At 47.0% G+C, this 21089-nt stretch overlaps 1 protein-coding gene across 2 annotated transcripts in view; it reads right to left on the bottom strand.

Moving 5' to 3' along the window:
• The window catches only part of PRKCB (protein kinase C beta), a 210484-nt gene that overhangs the window by 54267 nt on the left and 135128 nt on the right, over positions 1-21089 (bottom strand). For both annotated transcript variants that reach the window (XM_075318130.1, XM_075318129.1), the window contains exons 4-8: positions 20281-20392; positions 17597-17725; positions 14680-14836; positions 14456-14590; positions 10124-10220 (exon numbers count right to left, since the gene is read on the bottom strand). In XM_075318130.1, coding sequence (XP_075174245.1) covers positions 10124-10220; positions 14456-14590; positions 14680-14836; positions 17597-17725; positions 20281-20392 — 630 coding nt within the window. The remainder of the gene's footprint in view (positions 1-10123; positions 10221-14455; positions 14591-14679; positions 14837-17596; positions 17726-20280; positions 20393-21089) is intronic.

The raw sequence follows: 21089 nt of genomic DNA, 5'->3' as shown, positions 1-21089 counted from the left end.
AGGACCTGACGCACCTGTACTTTTCGCCAGGAACCTATTAATGTGTAGTACTTGGTTTCCCCTGTGGTGGCGCCGCAGGAAGACTGAACTGCTGGGTTCCACTTTGATAAGTATAACCCTGTGATCAGACCTTTATTTGGGGACCAAAGACTGAATAAATCATCACTTCCATATGTTTGCGGTACAAATTTTGTGAAAGGAAAGGAAAAAAAAAAACAACAAAAAAACACAAGTAAACCGCGGAGATGTCGATCTTATTTCCTGAATGGCAAAATGAATGTGAGGAGTGAACAAAAATAGCCCTTTCATCACAACATACGAGCTGTTGGACCTGCTACGCGCGCCGCTCACAACGGGCGACGAACAATACTTTGTGTAAAATTTCTAAAGCATCTGGTTACCATGGAAACCGCTCAAATATTCCAAAAACACGGTCTGATGTTTTAGAATATAAAATGTAGTCATTGTTGCCGAAGCTTTAAAAAAAAAAAAAAAAAAAAATCATCCACTTACCCTCAAATGACTTTTCCTGAGAAAACAGAAATCCGCCATTTATTACTTGTGCAAAACAAGTTGGAAGTTGTCATTTCTCTGGTCTCGCGCCATAATTGTAACTTGCTCGAGATTAGAAAGTGACTGATGGAGTGGATAAAGCCAAATCTCAAAAGTAGAACATTTATCACATTAGAACTATTTGTCGAGTCCCTTTGGCCATTAAAAAGCTGAAAACAGCAGTAACAGCTCCTCAGGGGCGGGGAAAAGCAGCTCAGAAGCCCAGCCCCCGAGGAGCTGCAAAAAAAAAAGTTTATATCTACAGGGATAAGTTTCTTCCTCATCTTGTATATGGGTCATTTTTGCAAGTTACTGTATCCCACGGTCGCCCAGGCTTCACGAAAATGCATAGTCTCTCCCCTCCTCGCTCACTAGGCACACTAGAAAACATATATTCCTCAGTTTTTGTGTTAGAATGAAGAAAAGTTATTCTTATCCGTTTCCAAAAAGAGTATTTCCAAGTGCAGCGGATCTATTGCAGATTTTTTTTTTTTATTACAAAGCAAATCTGTATTTTCCAGTCAAATCCACAAAGAACTGTGCCATTTTTTAGTGCCGATAAGAAAAAAAAAAAACAGAAAAAGTAAAATTGCTATATCCACATTGGTGGAGGAGGGATCACTGGCGTGGTCTTCATCCAATCAGTGTGAGGCTCAGCAGACGGGATAATGTCACATCAGCGCACTGGAGTATGGTGCAGAATAGTGGTGAATGGGTTTGAGGTATGTGGTGTTTTTTTTACATTTATGTAGGAGGCTGTATGAAGACTTGTAATGTATATAGGGCGTTATGTGTGGGCTCATACTGTATATAAGGGATATAAGCTACTATGTTGGGGCTCAGAAATGTAAACAGCAGGCTATGATGGAGCTCATGCAACATTTTGAAGGCTATGAGAGGCTCATAGTGCATATAGGAGGCTATGTGGGAGGGCGCATGCTGTATATAGGAGGCTATGTGGGAGGGCGCATGCTGTATATAGGAGGCTATGTGGGAGGGCGCATGCTGTATATAGGAAGCTATGTGGGAGGGCGCATGCTGTATATAGGAAGCTATGTGGGAGGGCGCATGCTGTATATAGGAAGCTATGTGGGAGGGCGCATGCTGTATATAGGAGGCTATGTAGGAGGGCGCATGCTGTATATAGGAAGCTATGTGGGAGGGCGCATGCTGTATATAGGAAGCTATGTGGGAGGGCGCATGCTGTATATAGGAAGCTATGTGGGAGGACGCATGCTGTATATAGGAAGCTATGTGGGAGGGCGCATGCTGTATATAGGAAGCTATGAGGGAGGGCGCATGCTGTATATAGGAGGCTATGTGGGAGGGCGCATGCTGTATATAGGAGGCTATGTGGGAGGGCGCATGCTGTATATAGGAGGCTATGTGGGAGGGCGCATGCTGTATATAGGAGGCTATGTGGGAGGGCGCATGCTGTATATAGGAAGCTATGTGGGAGGGCGCATGCTGTATATAGGAAGCTATGTGGGAGGGCGCATGCTGTATATAGGAGGCTATGTGGGAGGGCGCATGCTGTATATAGGAGGCTATGTGGGAGGGCGCATGCTGTATATAGGAGGCTATGTGGGAGGGCGCATGCTGTATATAGGAAGCTATGTGGGAGGTCGCATGCTGTATATAGGAGGCTATGTGGGAGGGCGCATGCTGTATATAGGAAGCTATGTGGGAGGGCGCATGCTGTATATAGGAAGCTATGTGGGAGGGCGCATGCTGTATATAGGAGGCTATGTGGGAGGGCGCATGCTGTATATAGGAGGCTATGTGGGAGGGCGCATGCTGTATATAGGAGGCTATGTGGGAGGGCGCATGCTGTATATAGGAGGCTATGTGGGAGGGCGCATGCTGTATATAGGAAGCTAAGTGGGAGGGCGCATGCTGTATATAAGAGGCTATGTGGGAGGGCGCATGCTGTATATAAGAAGCTATGTTGCAGGGCGCATGCTGTATATAGGAAGCTATGTGGGAGGGCGCATGCTGTATATAGGAAGCTATGTGGGAGGGCGCATGCTGTATATAGGAAGCTATGTGGGAGGGCGCATGCTGTATATAGGAAGCTATGTGGGAGGGCGCATGCTGTATATAGGAAGCTATGTGGGAGGGTGCATGCTGTATATAGGAGGCTATGTGGGGAGCGCATGCTGTATATAGGAGGCTATGTGGAAGGGCGCATGCTGTATATAGGAAGCTATGTGGGAGGGCGCATGCTGTATATAGGAAGCTATGTGGGAGGGCGCATGCTGTATATAGGAAGCTATGTGGGAGGGTGCATGCTGTATATAGGAGGCTATGTGGGAGGGCGCATGCTGTATATAGGAGGCTATGTGGGAGGGCGCATGCTGTATATAGGAAGCTATGTGGGAGGGCGCATGCTGTATATAGGAAGCTATGTGGGAGGGCGCATGCTGTACATAGGAAGCTATGTGGGAGGGCGCATGCTGTATATAGGAAGCTATGTGGGAGGGCGCATGCTGTATATAGGAAGCTATGTGGGAGGGCGCATGCTGTATATAGGAAGCTATGTGGGAGGGCACATGCTGTATATAGGAAGCTATGTGGGAGGGCGCATGCTGTATATAGGAAGCTATGTGGGAGGGCACATGCTGTATATAGGAAGCTATGTGGGAGGGCGCATGCTGTATATAGTAAGCTATGTGGGAGGACGCATGCTGTACATAGGAAGCTATGTGGGAGGGCGCATGCTGTACATAGGAAGCTATGTGGGAGGGCGCATGCTGTACATAGGAAGCTATGTGGGAGGGCGCATGCTGTATATAGGAAGCTATGTGGGAGGGCGCATGCTGTATATAGGAAGCTATGTGGGAGGGCGCATGCTGTATATAGGAAGCTATGTGGGAGGGCGCATGCTGTATATAGGAGGCTATGTGGGAGGGCGCATGCTGTATATAGGAAGCTATGTGGGAGGGCACATGCTGTATATAGGAGGCTATGTGGGAGGGCGCATGCTGTATATAGGAGGCTATGTGGGAGGGCGCATGCTGTATATAGGAAGCTATGTGGGAGGGCACATGCTGTACATAGGAAGCTATGTGGGAGGGCGCATGCTGTACATAGGAAGCTATGTGGGAGGGCGCATGCTGTATATAGGAAGCTATGTGGGAGGGCGCATGCTGTATATAGGAAGCTATGTGGGAGGGCGCATGCTGTATATAGGAAGCTATGTGGGAGGGCGCATGCTGTATATAGGAAGCTATGTGGGAGGGCGCATGCTGTATATAGGAGGCTATGTGGGAGGGCGCATGCTGTATATAGGAGGCTATGTGGGAGGGCGCATGCTGTATATAGGAAGCTATGTGGGAGGGCGCATGCTGTATATAGGAGGCTATGTGGGAGGGCGCATGCTGTACATAGGAAGCTATGTGGGAGGGCGCATGCTGTATATAGGAAGCTATGTGGGAGGGCGCATGCTGTATATAGGAAGCTATCTGGGAGGGCGCATGCTGTATATAGGGAGCTATGTGGGAGAGCGCATGCTGTATATAGGAAGCTATGTGGGAGGGCGCATGCTGTATATAGGAGGCTATGTGGGAGGGCGCATGCTGTATATAGGAAGCTATGTGGGAGGGCACATGCTGTATATAGGAAGCTATGTGGGAGGGCACATGCTGTATATAGGAAGCTATGTGGGAGGGCGCATGCTGTATATAGTAAGCTATGTGGGAGGACGCATGCTGTATATAGGAAGCTATGTGGGAGGGCGCATGCTGTATATAGGAAGCTATGTGGGAGGGCACATGCTGTATATAGGAAGCTATGTGGGAGGGCGCATGCTGTATATAGAAAGCTATGTGGGAGGGCGCATGCTGTATATAGTAAGCTATGTGGGAGGGCACATGCTGTATATAGGAAGCTATGTGGGAGGGCGCATGCTGTATATAGGAAGCTATGTGGGAGGGCACATGCTGTATATAGGAAGCTATGTGGGAGGGCGCATGCTGTATATAGGAAGCTATGTGGGAGGGCGCATGCTGTATATAGGAAGCTATGTGGGAGGGCGCATGCTGTATATAGGAAGCTATGTGGGAGGGCGCATGCTGTATATAGTAAGCTATGTGGGAGGGCGCATGCTGTATATAGGAAGCTATGTGGGAGGGCACATGCTGTATATAGGAAGCTATGTGGGAGGGCGCATGCTGTATATAGGAAGCTATGTGGGAGGGCGCATGCTGTATATAGTAAGCTATGTGGGAGGGCGCATGCTGTATATAGGAAGCTATGTGGGAGGGCGCATGCTGTATATAGGAGGCTATGTGGGAGGGCGCATGCTGTATATAGGAAGCTATGTGGGAGGGCACATGCTGTATATAGGAAGCTATGTGGGAGGGCGCATGCTGTATATAGTAAGCTATGTGGGAGGGCGCATGCTGTATATAGGAAGCTATGTGGGGAGCGCATGCTGTATATAGGAGGCTATGTGGGAGGGCGCATGCTGTATATAGGAAGCTATGTGGGAGGACGCATGCTGTATATAGGAGGCTATGTGGGAGGGCGCATGATGTATATAGGAGGCTATGTGGGGGCTCATACTGTATATAGGAGACTAAGTGGGGGCTCAGTCTCCTATATACAGTATGAGCCCCCACAGTCTCCTATATACAGTATGAGCCCCCACATAGCCTTCTACATACAGTATGAGCTCCCACATAACCCTTTAATATACGAGCCCCACATAGTCTATATACAATATGAGCCCCACATAGTCTCCTATATACAGTATATGTGGGGGCTCATACTGTATATAGAAAAATATGTGGGGCTCGTATGTAAGAGGGTTATGTGGAAGCTCATACTGTATATAGGAGGCTATGTGGGGGCTCATACTGTATATAGGAGGCTTTGTGGGGGCTCATACTGTATATAAGAGGCTGTGTGGGGCTCATATATATAGGAGGCTATGTGGGGCTCATACTGTATATAGGAGGCTATGTGGGGGCTCGGGGTTCATACTATATATAGGAGGCTATATGGGGCTCATACTGTATATAGACGGCTATGTGGGGGGCTCATACTATATATAAGAGGCTGTGTGGGGCTCATACTGTATATAGGAGGCTATGTGGGGGCTCATACTGTATATAAGAGGCTGTGTGGGGCTCATACTGTATATAGGAGGCTATGTGGGGGCTCATACTGTATATAAGAGGCTATGTGGGGCACAAACTATATATAGGAGGCTTTGTGGGGGCTCACTGTATACAAGAGGCTGTGTGGGGCTCATACTATATATAGGAGGCTATGTGGGGGCTCATACTGTATATAGGAGGCTATGTGGGGCTCATACTGTATATAAGAGGCTATGTGGGGCCTCATACTGTATATAGGAGGCTATGTGGGGCCTCATACTGTATATAGGAGGCTATGTGGGGCCTCATACTGTATATAGGAGGCTATGTGGGGGCTCACTGTATATAGGAGGCTATGTGGGGCCTCATACTGTATATAGGAGGCTATGTGGGGGCTCATACTGTATATAAGAGGCTATGTGGGGCTCATACTATATATAGGAGGCTATGTGGGGGCTCATACTATATATAGGAGGCTATGTGGGGGCTCATACTGTATATAGGAGGCTATGTGGGGGCTCATACTGTATATAAGAGGCTGTGTGGGGCTCATACTGTATATAGGAGGCTATGTGGGGGCTCATACTGCATATAAGAGGCTGTGTGGGGCTCATACTGTATATAGGAGGCTATGTGGGGGCTCATACTGTATATAAGAGGCTGTGTGGGGCTCATACTATATATAGGAGGCTATGTGGGGCTCATACTGTATTTAAGAGGCTGTGTGGGGCTCATACTGTATATAGGAGGCTATGTGGGGGCTCATACTGCATATAAGAGGCTGTGTGGGGCTCATACTGTATATAGGAGGCTATGTGGGGGCTCATACTGTATATAGGAGGCTATGTGGGGGCTCATACTGCATATAAGAGGCTGTGTGGGGCTCATACTGTATATAGGAGGCTATGTGGGGGCTCATACTGTATATAAGAGGCTGTGTGGGGCTCATACTATATATAGGAGGCTATGTGGGGGCTCATACTGTATATAAGAGGCTGTGTGGCTCATATATAAAAGTCATGTGGACGCTCATACTGTATGTAGAAGGTTATCTGGGGGCTCACTGTATTTAGAGAGGGGTTACGTGGGGGCTCACACTGTATTTAGAGGGGTTATCTGCTCATACTGTATATAGTGGGATGTCAGTATACTTATTTCTGCTTAATATTAAGCGATACAATTAACAAAATAATTAACATTAATATTGAACAGAATTCATTTCAGCCTTTCGGTTCGGCCTCCATAACAGTCACTGTCTCGTTTGGCCCCTCGGGAAAATTAATTGCCCACCCCCTGTGCTGAGGTAATATGCTTTGGACTTTACATCCATAAATCCTGCGTACATGAGGAGTGTGAACATTCCCCTACAATCCGCCTTTTCAGATTTTGTTAATTTTTAATTCCCTGTTGCAGTTCACGAAAAAAAATTAAACAAAGTATGAAAATCTCTTTTGCGACAGCAATCCTCTGCGGATTTTACCTGCGCGTGGCTGATGGTAAAATCCACAGCATTCCCAGCCTGTGTGATTGTCTCCTAACCATGAAGAAGGATGGATCCATGGTGCACAGAGATTCTGCCCCGCGGCTAGGGCGGATGCGCGCTGACCGCGTGCTGTGGACACAGCTGGGAGCCTCGTTCTGACTGATGAGCCGGTCCCAGCAGCAAAATGGATAAATCAATGGAAAATGAACTCATCAAGGAGACCAGATTGACAGGCCACCTCCAGCTGCACTCCGCCACCGGCCGGTGACCTCCAGGATATGAGGCTGCCGGAGCAGTGCGAGCAGCAATCAAATATTCATGTCTATCAAGCTCTGCTCGGCCGGCTGGGAGCGGGGATGACCGATAAGGCGGTGCATGGTTATATATATGTAAATCCACCAAAACATCGCGCTGGGTTATCACTCATCTCCTCCAACACGGAGCCACAGAACTAGTCACCATTATGGTAATAGAGGCAGTAATCTCACCCATGCAGCAGGAAACTTCACTATTCAATAAGACTGAGTCGCTTCATATTTCCTCTATTCACATCCAGAGCTGTATTCATAATTCTGCTAGCTTCCAATGGTCATACACAGTAGTTTAGACATTAAACCAATCAACTCTGGAGCCGAGATGATGCACGGTGTTTGGAAAAGAAAGGACTAAGACATCTGGGGGCAGCTTTTGGATTTAAATAAAGAGAAATGGAAAAGGAGTTAACTGAGAATCCATCAGCGAACTCACTCCAAATGGTCTAATAGGTAACTTTTTTTTTTTTTTTTTATTTTAAAGCACATCCAAGCTGATTTATGACCACAGACCACATCAAAATTGATTTTTCTATAAACAAAGGGGCCTGTAAAAGCCAAAGAATGCAACATTTTTGAAAAACTCAATGGCAAAAACAGTTTTTCGGCCAAAATACATGCCCTTCAGTAATAAAAAAGGAATTTATAATCCCAAATCCTCAAAAACCACCTCCCCATGTTTCACCTTGTCAGGCTTTGTCAGGGGTGTGAGGCGACGGTGGATGCTGAGGTTTTTATCGCCTTTCCATGTGAGGTCTTCAGTTCCCGCCATCTCCACACAATCAATCCTAAGAGCTAAACATTATTGTTTGCACCCTGAATGATGGGATTTAAGCTTAGCTTAAATATGAGAACATGGCCAAAATCGAGGCCTTAGTAGTGGCTGATTTTAGGCTCTTCGGGGTCATATTGTCATGAGCAGCACTTTAAATAGCGAAACACCTTTTCAGCTCTCTAAGACTAACAATCTTTCTTTTGGACATTCCTCTTTACATTTAATGAACCACCAAACTATGTTGGCGTCGGGCTTTTGCCTCGTGAGCCCCGCAGCTAATCAGTGGTAGCAGATCCAGAATAGACATTGCTGGAATAACACCGGTGTGAGAGGGGTATATGTTTTTTTATTTTATTTTTTTTTACAAGGATAACTTCATTTAGAAAGGGGCTACCCATTCAGTGAACACCCCCTTTAAAAATGACCTACTATATCTGCTATAATAACCCATTTACAATAGTACTCTGTTGCCACCTAGTGGCAAAACAAGAGACTGCACCCAGTACTACATTTCAGCCCTTTTACAGCAAAAGGTTCTCCATTCCGCATTCAAAAATTTTTCTAAAATCATTAATAGCCGCCCACTCCCCTCTCTCCACTATTTCCATTAGAGAAGGACCATGTCTTTGCTATGTTCTGCTTGCAATCACCGGCAGAGATTTACTTTTATATGGCAAAGGAATCAGATGTAAAAAGTTACAATGTCCATAATACTCCATAATGGCATCAAAAGCTAATCAACAAGTACCTTTGGCTACAAAAAGAAAAAAAAAAAAAAAAGAAAAAACATTAAAATTCTCCATGGAACCTGTTTACTACCACAAAGAAATCATCATATAGTTCTCAACATGGACATTGCAGCACCAAGAAGGAAACGTGGTGGAATTATGGAGGTCACACGGTGAATAGATGCGTTACTCATCCGGAAATGATGGGAAAATAGAAACAAAATTGATTTATTCAGTACGGAGGGCGAGCGCCATGAGCAGAGCTCCTTGGCTGCTATCATTGAGCTGAATGCACTTGGGCAAATCATCAAGATCCTCTGCTGGCAGCTCCTGTGTAATCACCGACCAATGACAAGTCTGGAGACGCTGCAGCCACGGGAGCACGTTTAGGCCACGCTGGAGGGATGCGACTGCTGGGCTCCTTATTGACCTCACGCCACAGATTTCAAAGGCCATCAGTGTGCGCCACAGGAAAGAAGTATAGGGCTATCCCCTCTCCAGAGAGGAGCCTGCATTTGTCCTGTATACAAAATCCAAAAAGTATGGTATGTCCCCCCCTCCCAAAAATCTACAGCACAGCACCATTCAACTGAATGGAAACAGATGCATTTCCCTGCAGTCTGGTGGTTGGGAGCGCCCGTCATGGGGCTCCTGGAGACCAGAATGAGAAAAGGAATAAAGAAAAGAAACGAGAAAAAAAAGAGGAAAAGGGACGAGAAAAAAAAAAAAAAGAGGAAAGGGACGAGAAAAAAAAAAAAAAAAGAGGAAAGGGACGAGAAAAAAAGAGGAAAGGGACGAGAAAAAAAAAAAAAAGAGGAAAAGGGACGAGAAAAAGAGGAAAGGGACGAGAAAAAGAGGAAAGGGACGAGAAAAAGAGGAAAGGGACGAGAAAAAGAGGAAAGGGACGAGAAAAAGAGGAGAGGAACGAAAAAAAGAGAAAACGAAAGAGAAAAAGAGGAAAGGGAAAAGGAACGAGGAGGAAAGGAACGCAAAAGGAAAAAGAAGAAAAGAAAAATAATTTTTATATATAATAAGTGAGGCGCTATCACTCCGTGAGATAGGAATACCCCCCTTTTAAATGAAAATAGGATTTCAATGAATCTATTACCGTGTTATCTGGCAAATCAGTTTCCAGCATTTGTAGCATTTTGGGTTCTCTTCATCTCACGTACCTCGAACTTTTGCCGGAGCTCTTCATTTCCTTCCTCTCCTTCGGGTGGCACAGGCACATTAAAATACTCGCCCTCTTCTTGGCTGAGTAACTTGAACCTAGGGAGACAAGAAACCTATAAGTAATCCCCTGGTGCTATACCCCGAGCCACCACTAGGGGGAGCAGCCCACACATGTACATATCAGATTAATGTCTGTTGTGAGCTCCCTCTAGTGGTGGCAGCAGGAAGGGAACTTTATCCCATCTTTGCTGAGTTCTGTATGGGGTCATCTGCCTGTTCGGACTGCCGGTCATTTATACTGTTCCTTGTGCACTGATCGCTGATGCCTGCACCCATTAGACCGGAATAATAGCGCTCGGTGCCGGCAGGCACAGCCCGGTGTGGCCGCCATTGTCTCCCTGCAGCGATGAATAGCAGAGAACAGGCTGGACTCATCCTACCGTGTAAGTCAGAGGACAATGGAGTAAGATGATTTCCTGGAGATGAGGGGAGATAAGCGGCGTCACACACCGCAGCACCGGAGAGGAAATGAGAATACGGAGGACGAAGCCAGAGGTTACTGGAGGACAGCGACCAGAGGAAGGAGCTCAACCCGCAGGACCCCGGACTCCAAGGAGACCTCCATCCTTACAGCATGAAAACTCTGCCTACTACGCAGAGCATCGCAGCTATGATAGAAAGGAGTCAGGACACGCAGAGCATCGCAGCTATGATAGAAAGGAGTCAGGACACGCAGAGCATCACAGCTATGATAGAAAGGAGTCAGGACACGCAGAGCATCGCAGCTATGATAGAAAGGAGTCAGGAGACGCAGAGCATCGCAGCTATGATAGAAAGGAGTCAGGACACGCAGAGCATCGCAGCTATGATAGAAAGGAGTCTGGACACGCAGAGCATCGCAGCTATGATAGAAAGGAGTCAGGACACGCAGAGCATCGCAGCTATGATAGAAAGGAGTCAGGACACGCAGAGCATCGCAGCTATGATAGAAAGGAGTCAGGACACGCAGAGCATCGCAGCTATGATAGAAAGGAGTCAGGACACGCAGAGCATCGCAGCTATGATAGAAAGGAGTCTGGACACGCAGAGCATCGCAGCTATGATAGAAAGGAGTCTGGACACGCAGAGCATCGCAGCTATGATAGAAAGGAGTCAGGACACGCAGAGCATCGCAGCTATGATAGAAAGGAGTCAGGACACGCAGAGCATCGCAGCTATGATAGAAAGGAGTCAGGACACGCAGAGCATCGCAGCTATGATAGAAAGGAGTCAGGACACGCAGAGCATCGCAGCTATGATAGAAAGGAGTCAGGACACGCAGAGCATCGCAGCTATGATAGAAAGGAGTCAGGACACGCAGAGCATCGCAGCTATGATAGAAAGGAGTCAGGACACGCAGAGCATCGCAGCTATGATAGAAAGGAGTCAGGACACGCAGAGCATCGCAGCTATGATAGAAAGGAGTCAGGACACGCAGAGCATCGCAGCTATGATAGAAAGGAGTCAGGACACGCAGAGCATCGCAGCTATGATAGAAAGGAGTCAGGACACGCAGAGCATCGCAGCTATGATAGAAAGGAGTCAGGACACGCAGAGCATCGCAGCTATGATAGAAAGGAGTCAGGACACGCAGAGCATCGCAGCTATGATAGAAAGGAGTCAGGACACGCAGAGCATCGCAGCTATGATAGAAAGGAGTCAGGACACGCAGAGCATCGCAGCTATGATAGAAAGGAGTCAGGACACGCAGAGCATCGCAGCTATGATAGAAAGGAGTCTGGACACGCAGAGCATCGCAGCTATGATAGAAAGGAGTCTGGACACGCAGAGCATCGCAGCTATGATAGAAAGGAGTCAGGACACGCAGAGCATCGCAGCTATGATAGAAAGGAGTCAGGACACGCAGAGCATCGCAGCTATGATAGAAAGGAGTCAGGACACGCAGAGCATCGCAGCTATGATAGAAAGGAGTCAGGACACGCAGAGCATCGCAGCTATGATAGAAAGGAGTCAGGACACGCAGAGCATCACAGCTATGATAGAAAGGAGTCAGGACACGCAGAGCATCGCAACTATGATAGAAAGGAGTCAGGACACGCAGAGCATCACAGCTTTGATAGAAAGGAGTCTGGACACGCAGAGCATCGCAGATATGATAAAAAGGAGTCAGGACACGCAGAGCATCGCAGCTATGATAGAAAGGAGTCAGGACACGCAGAGCATCGCAGCTATGATAGAAAGGAGTCAGGACACGCAGAGCATCACAGCTATGATAGAAAGGAGTCAGGACACGCAGAGCATCGCAACTATGATAGAAAGGAGTCAGGACACGCAGAGCATCACAGCTATGATAGAAAGGAGTCTGGACACGCAGAGCATCGCAGATATGATAAAAAGGAGTCAGGACACGCAGAGCATCGCAACTATGATAGAAAGGAGTCTGGACACGCAGAGCATCACAGCTATGATAGAAAGGAGTCAGGACACGCAGAGCATCGCAGCTATGATAGAAAGGAGTCAGGACACGCAGAGCATCACAACTATGATAGAAAGGAGTCAGGACACGCAGAGCATCGCAGCTATGATAGAAAGGAGTCAGGACACGCAGAGCATCACAACTATGATAGAAAGGAGTCAGGACACGCAGAGCATCACAGCTATGATAGAAAGGAGTCAGGACACGCAGAGCATCACAGCTATGATAGAAAGGGGTCAGGACACGCAGAGCATCGCAGCTATGATAGAAAGGAGTTAGGACACGTAGAGCATCACAACTATGATAGAAAGGAGTCAGGACACGCAGAGCATCACAACTATGATAGAAAGGAGTTAGGACACGCAGAGCATCGCAGCTATGATAGAAAGGAGTCAGGACACGCAGAGCATCACAACTATGATAGAAAGGAGTCAGGACACGCAGAGCATCACAGCTATGATAGAAAGGAGTCAGGACACGCAGAGCATCGCAGCTATGATAGAAAGGAGTCAGGACACGCAGAGCATCGCAGCTATGATAGAAAGGAGTCAGGACACGCAGAGCATCGCAGCTATGATAGAAAGGAGTCAGGACATGCAGAGCATCGCAGCTATGATAGAAAGGAGTCAGGACACGCAGAGCATCACAACTATGATAGAAAGGAGTCAGGACACGCAGAGCATCGCAGCTATGATAGAAAGGAGTCAGGACACGCAGAGCATCGCAGCTATGATAGAAAGGAGTCAGGACACGCAGAGCATCGCAGCTATGATAGAAAGGAGTCAGGACACGCAGAGCATCGCAGCTATGATAGAAAGGAGTCAGGACACGCAGAGCATCACAGCTATGATAGAAAGGAGTCAGGACACGCAGAGCATCGCAGCTATGATAGAAAGGAGTCAGGACACGCAGAGCATCGCAGCTATGATAGAAAGGGGTCAGGACACGCAGAGCATCACAACTATGATAGAAAGGAGTTAGGACACGCAGAGCATCACAACTATGATAGAAAGGAGTCAGGACACGCAGAGCATCACAACTATGATAGAAAGGAGTCAGGGCACGCAGAGCATCGCAGCTATGATAAAAAGGAGTCAGGACACGCAGAGCATCACAACTATGATAGAAAGGGGTCAGGACACGCAGAGCATCACAACTATGATAGAAAGGAGTCAGGACACGCAGAGCATCACAACTATGATAGAAAGGAGTCAGGGCACGCAGAGCATCGCAGCTATGATAAAAAGGAGTCAGGACACGCAGAGCATCGCATCTATGATAGAAAGGAGTCAGGAAACGCAGAGCATCGCAGCTATGATAGAAAGGAGTCAGGACACACAGAGCATCACAGCTATGATAGAAAGGGGTCAGGACACGCAGAACATCAGCACTGGACCAGGAGTAATGGTAGAAGACGCCTGGTCTGATGAATCCCGGTTTCCATTATCTGGACGGCCGGGGCCTGTGCGTCACTTACCTGGGAGGAAATGGCTCCAGAATGCACTATAGGAAGAAGACAAGATGGCGGAGGCCGTGTGATGGGCAATGTTCTGCTGGCATCATGTGGATGTGACACCTCCCTCACATTGTATTTGTGTCCCCTTTAATACACTGTATTTCCTAACAGCAGTGCCCTTTTTCAGCAGTATGATTTATCGCATGTATAGGACCTGCTGTCGACCTCCTGACCCAGACACTACAGGACGCCAGAGACCTTGTGGGGTTCGGGCCCGGATGGCTCCGAGCTGTCCCGGCCACTCTGTGTCTCGTGCACTATACTGAGTATTTTCTTTTTGCCCCCCATTATATCCACACATACATGGACGCACATCTGCTCCCCTCGGCGTGCTCTTACCAGCCGTCCACACTGGCCTTCTGGAGCTCCGAGATGCCAAACGACAGCGACCCCATGAAGTCGTTCCTGCTGGTGAGGTCCCAGTCCCATATCTCCACCGATAACCTGCGATCCTTGTCCGACTCCTTCAAATTACTGTCAGAGAGAAGAGAAGACCCCGGCGCGGTCAGATGGAGGACGCACCCGTACTCCGGGCCGGCCGTAATCATGGAGGAACCACTCACAATTTAAAGACCTCATTAAACGTGGGGTTGAGGGAACATTTGATGGTTTTGGTCTTCTGCTTGCTTTCTCCCTTGGGGTCGGGGACGAGCTTCAATTTCACATACGGATCGGACAGTCCATTAGGGTCCATAGGAACCAGATTTTTTGCTTCTCCAACTAAAAAAATGGGGATAAAGGGAAAAAAAATAAGAATGAATGAGGATTCAGGGAAGAGGTGGCATCACAATGGTAGAAACGCAGACATTAGGGTGACATTATGGGTGCGCTATGGACCGTAATATGGCACCATCTAGTGGTGATATGTAGGTAGTGCAGCTGAGAGAGGTCACATTGACTGCCGCCAGTATCTGATCATTTATCATTACTCGAAAGGGAATAAAGCGCGAGCAAAAGCCGCCAACGTAAAAGCAACCGACCAAGGACGCGACTGATGGCTTCATCTGGAAAAGTTTTCTAATTTTGCCAAGTTTGTTAGTAAAGTTTGGTGCAATCTGTCACTTGTAAGGAGGGAAAACTGTTAAAGTCATACTCCAATTACTACCCATCCACAGGAAAGGTGGTAGATTGTGCACCCATAAACGTCTATGGGAGCCGGAGCGCATGAGTGACCCCTAGACAGGGAAACCATCAGGGCCTTGTGTGTACAATGACACCACATTTGCACAAGGGATACAGGACAGGTCTAGTGGCTGATAACAGAGTACAAAAGAATCAGTGCAGATAATACGAGTGTGATGGTAGAGAGACCAGCGACACTTGCGCTTGTTTCATACATCCGATATTCACAGCTCAAGCACGGACCGCCATGTCTGGGCCAGATCAGTGTTTTCGGCGTCCCAACATATATGGGGCTGCTGAGTCCAGGTCAGAAACCCTCACATCACAGTGTGTACTCGGACCATGAATATTGGGCACGAGGTCGGCCTGCAGTCTAGGCTTGCTCATCTGTGGTGTGCTTGGGTCCTGGAGACCGGAGCAGCTGGTGAGAGAAGGTGGGCCCCGAAGGGAGGGACATGGCAACTGATGAGACATTGCATGGTGGGCCGAAGGGAGGGGAGAGTGACCGATGTGAAGTCTGATGAGACTGCATTGTGGGCCAAAGGGAGAGGAAAGTGACCAACGTGGGGTCTGAGGAGACGCTGCATGGTGGGCCACCAGCGAAGGGAAAGTAACCGACATGGAGTCTGATGAGACGCTGCACAGTGGGCCGAAGGGAGGGGAGTGTGACTGACGTTGAGTCCGATGGGACGCTGCACAGTGGACCACCAGGGAGGGAAGAAAAAAACGACATGGAGTTTGATGAGATGCTGCAAGGTGGGCCACCAGGGAGGGGAGAGTGACCGACAAGGAATCTGATGAGATGCTGCATGGTGGGCCACAAGGGAGGGGAGAGTGACCGACATGGAGTCTGATGAGATGCTGCATGTTGGGCCACCAGGAAGGAGAGTGACCGACAAGGAGTCTGATGAGATGCTGCATGGTGGGCCACCAGGGAGGGGAGAGTGGCAAACATGGAGTCTGATGAGATGCTGCATGGTGGGCCACCAGGGAGGGGAGAGTGGCAAACATGGAGTCTGATGAGATGCTGCATGGTGGGCCACCAGGGAGGGGAGAGTGACCGACAAGGAGTCTGATGAGATGCTGCATGGTGGGCCACCAGGGAGGGGAGAGTGGCAAACATGGAGTCTGATGAGATGCTGCACGGTGGGCCATCAGGGAAGGGAGAGTGACCAACATGGAGTCTGATGAGACACTGCACGGTGGGCCACAAGGGAGGGGAGAGTGGCCGACATGGAGTCTGATGAGATGCTGCACGGTCGGCCACCAGGAAGGAGAGAGTGACCAACAAGGTGTCTGATGAGATGCTGCATGGTGGGCCACAAGGGAGGGGAGAGTGGCCGACATGGAGTCTGATGAGACGCTGCACGGTCGGCCACCAGGAAGGAGAGAGTGACCAACAAGGAGTCTGATGAGATGCTGCATGGTGGGCCACCAGGGAGGGGAGAGTGACCGACAAGGAGTCTGATGAGATGATGCATGGTGGGCCACCAGGGAGGGGAGAGTGACCGACAAGGAGTCTGATGAGATGATGCATGGTGGGCCACCAGGGAGGGGAGAGTGACCGACAAGGAATCTGATGAGATGCTGCATGGTGGGCCACCAGGGAGGGGAGAGTGGCAAACATGGAGTCTGATGAGATGCTGCACGGTGGGCCATCAGGGAAGGGAGAGTGACCAACATGGAGTCTGATGAGACACTGCACGGTGGGCCACAAGGGAGGGGAGAGTGACCAACAAGGAGTCTGATGAGACACTGCATGGTCGGCCACAAGGGAGGGGAGAGTGGCCGACAAGGAGTCTGATGAGACACTGCACGGTGGGCCACAAGGGAGGGGAGAGTGGCCGACAAGGAGTCTGATGAGACGCTGCACGGTGGGCCACAAGGAAGGAGAGAGTGACCGACAAGGAGTCTGATGAGATGATGCATGGTGGGCCAACAGGGAGGGGAGAGTGACCGACGGGGAGTTTCATGACACGCTGCACAGTGGGCCAACAGGGAGGGGAGACTGACTGATGTGGAGTCTGATGAGAGACTACACGGTGGGCCATCAGGTGTGGCTGTCCTGGAACCCATCACCATTAGGTGCCATCGAGATGGGTCATTGGAGAGGACTATGAGGAGATTAAGTCGTAGCTGTGGGATGGGACAGCTGACATGTGGTGGGCAATGTGGAATGGGCTGTGGAAGGCCGCTGTTCAGGGGAGGCTACTGATAAGCCTAATGGGCAATGAAAGGCAAGTCACACTGGGAGAATCTGGTGACCAGGGTGGCAGAAAATTTCCTGAGCCCTCCGTGTTAAGTAATAGGTAGCGACCGTCCTCCATACAATTCCCCAAACCCTCCAGTATCACTCACCCATGACGGTCAGCACCTCCTGGATGATCTCGGCTTTAATGTGTATTCTTCCGCGGCGTTCGGTGTGATCCGTCCCACAAAGGCTGGGAACGTTCATTACACAGCGCTTGTGGACATTCATCATACACGCTGCAATGTAAAATCACACATTATAATCCATACAGTGCGGCTCTGCAATTGAGACCCCACTTTTTTCAGGGCTCACAGTGAACGGTTGATCCTGGCTCCATCAACAGAACCCATATTAAACTCCGCCATCTCCAGAACACTGGTACATTTTAGCAAAAAAAACCCCTATTTTCAAGAATGGAAACTCTGGAGAATCTTTTCATGGAACTTTTACTTTACTCCGTTCCTCTGCGATTCCTCCTGGACCGGCAGGAACTAGTCTGACAGCAGAAGTCCCCAGTTGGGGGTCCGTCTCTACAAACCTAACAACTGAATGGTAAAATTTCAGGAAACCCCAAACTTCAAATTGTAGTTTCACAAAGAAGAAGAATTAAATCTTATGGAAGATCTTACTTCCAAAATTAAAAACTGCCATTACGTCCACCACCGAGCCGGGGTCTAAAGAGCGACCAATCAGGGCTCGGAAGAATACAAATCCTTAGAGGCCCAGTAATTATCCTTATATCCCAAATCATCCCTTACACCTCTCTGGCAGTTTGTGGGGGGTGGAGGCGACCAGTTTCTATACCACCACACTTTCTTTATACCCCCCTTTCCCAGCTTTTCCTGTATGTATATAATTGAGTGGGAAGCCTATCTGCTTCACCAACTTCTGTGTGTGGTGTCAGTACATGCTCAAAGACAGAAGAAAGGAAGGAAAGAAAAAGAAGGAAAGAAAGAGAAGGAAGGACAGAAAAAGATTGAAAGAAAAAAAAAGATTGAAAGAAAAAAAAAAAAAGGAAAGAAAGAGAAGGAAAGAAAAAGAAGGAAAGAAAAAGAAGGAAAGAAAAAGAAGGAAAGAAAAAGAAGGAAAGAAAAAAAAAAGAAGGAAGGAAAGAAAAAGGAAGGAAACAAAATGGAAGGAAACAAAAAGACAAAGAAAAAAGACAAAGAAAAAAGAAAAGAAGGACAGAAAGAAAAAGAAGGAAAGAAAGAGAAAAAGAAGGAAAGAAAGAGAAAAAGAAGGAAAGAAAGAGAAAAAGAAGGAAAGAAAGAGAAAAAGAAGGAAAGAAAGAGAAAAAGAAGGAAAGAAAGAGAAAAAGAAGGAAAGAAAGAAAGAGAAAAAGAAGGAAAGAAAGAAAGAGAAAAAGAAGGAAAGAAAGAAAGAGAAAAAGAAGGAAAGAAAGAAAGAGAAAAAGAAGGAAAGAAAGAGAAAAAGAAGGAAAGAAAGAAAGAGAAAAAGAAGGAAAGAAAGAGAAAAAGAAGGAAAGAAAGAAAGAGAAAAAGAAGGAAAGAAAGAAAGAGAAAAAGAAGGAAAGAAAGAAAGAGAAAAAGAAGGAAAGAAAGAAAGAGAAAAAGAAGGAAAGAAAGAGAAAAAGAAGGAAAGAAAGAAAGAGAAAAAGAAGGAAAGAAAGAAAGAGAAAAAGAAGGAAAGAAAGAAAGAGAAAAAGAAGATAAGAAAGAAAGAGAAAAAGAAGGAAAGAAAGAAAGAGAAAAAGAAGGAAAGAAAGAGAAAAAGAAGGAAAGAAAGAAAGAGAAAAAGAAGGAAAGAAAGAAAGAGAAAAAGAAGGAAAGAAAGAGAAAAAGAAGGAAAGAAAGAAAAAGAAGGAAAGAAAGAAAGAGAAAAAGAAGGAAAGAAAGAAAGAGAAAAAGAAGGAAAGAAAGAAAGAGAAAAAGAAGGAAAGAAAGAAAGAAAGAAAGAAGGAAAGAAAGAAGGAAAGAAAGAGAAGGAAAGAAAGAGAAGGAAAGAAAGAAGGAAAGAAAGAAGGAAAGAAAGAAAAGGAAAGAAAGAAGGAAAGAGAGAAGGAAAGAAAGAAGGAAAGAAAGAAGGAAAGAAAGAAAAAAAAGAAGGAAACAAAGAAGGAAACAAAAAAAGAAAATAGGAAAGAAAAAGAAAAAAAGAATAAGAAAGAGAAATAAAGATTTATGTAAGATACAAGGTTGTATTTTAAGAACAAAAAAATTAATATAAAAAAAATCAGCATGTCAGGAAAGCCGACTGATCAACTAGAAGTAGATCCATGAAATCCAGTTCATGTCATTCCAGCACTGACCAGCAGAGGGCTCTCTGCACCAACAAATTCAGGAGGTCGGCGGATTTCCATTTCAGCATTTCTTTTTTTGTTATTATTTTACATTCCTGTGGTGCCAAGTGGACACGGTCTGTAATATTATACAGTTATAATCTCCGGGGAGCGTTCAGGACATCAATCTAAATATTTATTATCTTGTGCCCATGGAAATGAATGATGGCCGGTATGAGACCCGGGCATACTGGGTCAGTGCAGCCTGAGAATGGACCGATCTTCACTCATTATCCTGACCATTCAGAAAGCTTACTTCAACGTCATCAGTTTGCATAAAATGATGAATAAGTCACAAATTAGGAGAATTTATAATCATGGTGGGTCACAAAACCTTTACATGGGCCTTCTTACTGAGATACACTTTTTGGCACAGAACATTTTGCGGCCACGTGTGATAGACAGGTGATCACAGAGAGAGGACAGACTGACGGGAATGGAGCTCCGGGGTCAGAGCTGGACATAGACACTGACGGCCACACGTCGTCTTACTTTCACACTTCATCCCTTGGTGAATGAGGCCGTACAGCAGCGAGCCGCAGTGGTCACAGAACGTCGGGCTGGAGTACGTGTGGATTTTAAACTTGTGCTTACTTCTGGGATCCTGGATGTAAAAAAAAAAGAGAGCACATGGTCATTGCAGGTGTTATATTGATCACTTGCACTCCATCAGGGAGCATTTAGCCCTTAAAGGGGAGCTCTCACCTGACAAATACATATTTTTAATATCTAGTGTAAATGCCGCTGTTCTCCTGAATCCGGCGATGTTTTTCTTTTTTCCCTACACCTCTCCATTCCTGAGATATTGCCCTTTCTTTCTGGAATAAAAATGTTAGCCAAATGGGCGTGATCCTCAATTCTTTGTGGGCGTTTTTTCAAGAACCACACCCACTTGGATATCAAGACTAGATTTAGATGCAGGGAACAGGGGGCCATATCTCAGGAACGCAGAGGCGCAGGAAGAAAAGAAAAACATCGCCGGATTCAGGGGAACAGCGGCGATTACACCAGGGGAAGGGGGGGGGGGAATATATATTTATGGCAAGTGAAAGGTCCTTAAGGTCCTTGATTCTTCCTCTTCTTTCTATGCTGCCATCTTGCTGGATTTGTTACCCCAAAATAGCAGTCTATAGGTGGGTGCCTTCTCTTTTTAAAGGAGACTGGTTTGGCTTATACCTTTATTCATGTTGCAGGGATAATTAAAAGGATTGTCCATTTCTTTGATATTATACAGTAGGTTATCAATATCATACAACCCTTTTAATAGGGTATGAACGAATACAGGGACATATTTAATTTCA

Source organism: Anomaloglossus baeobatrachus, chromosome 7, assembly GCF_048569485.1.
Source record: "Anomaloglossus baeobatrachus isolate aAnoBae1 chromosome 7, aAnoBae1.hap1, whole genome shotgun sequence".
Classification (NCBI taxonomy): domain Eukaryota; kingdom Metazoa; phylum Chordata; class Amphibia; order Anura; family Aromobatidae; genus Anomaloglossus; species Anomaloglossus baeobatrachus.
This window is presented reverse-complemented; position numbering and strand designations above follow the sequence as displayed.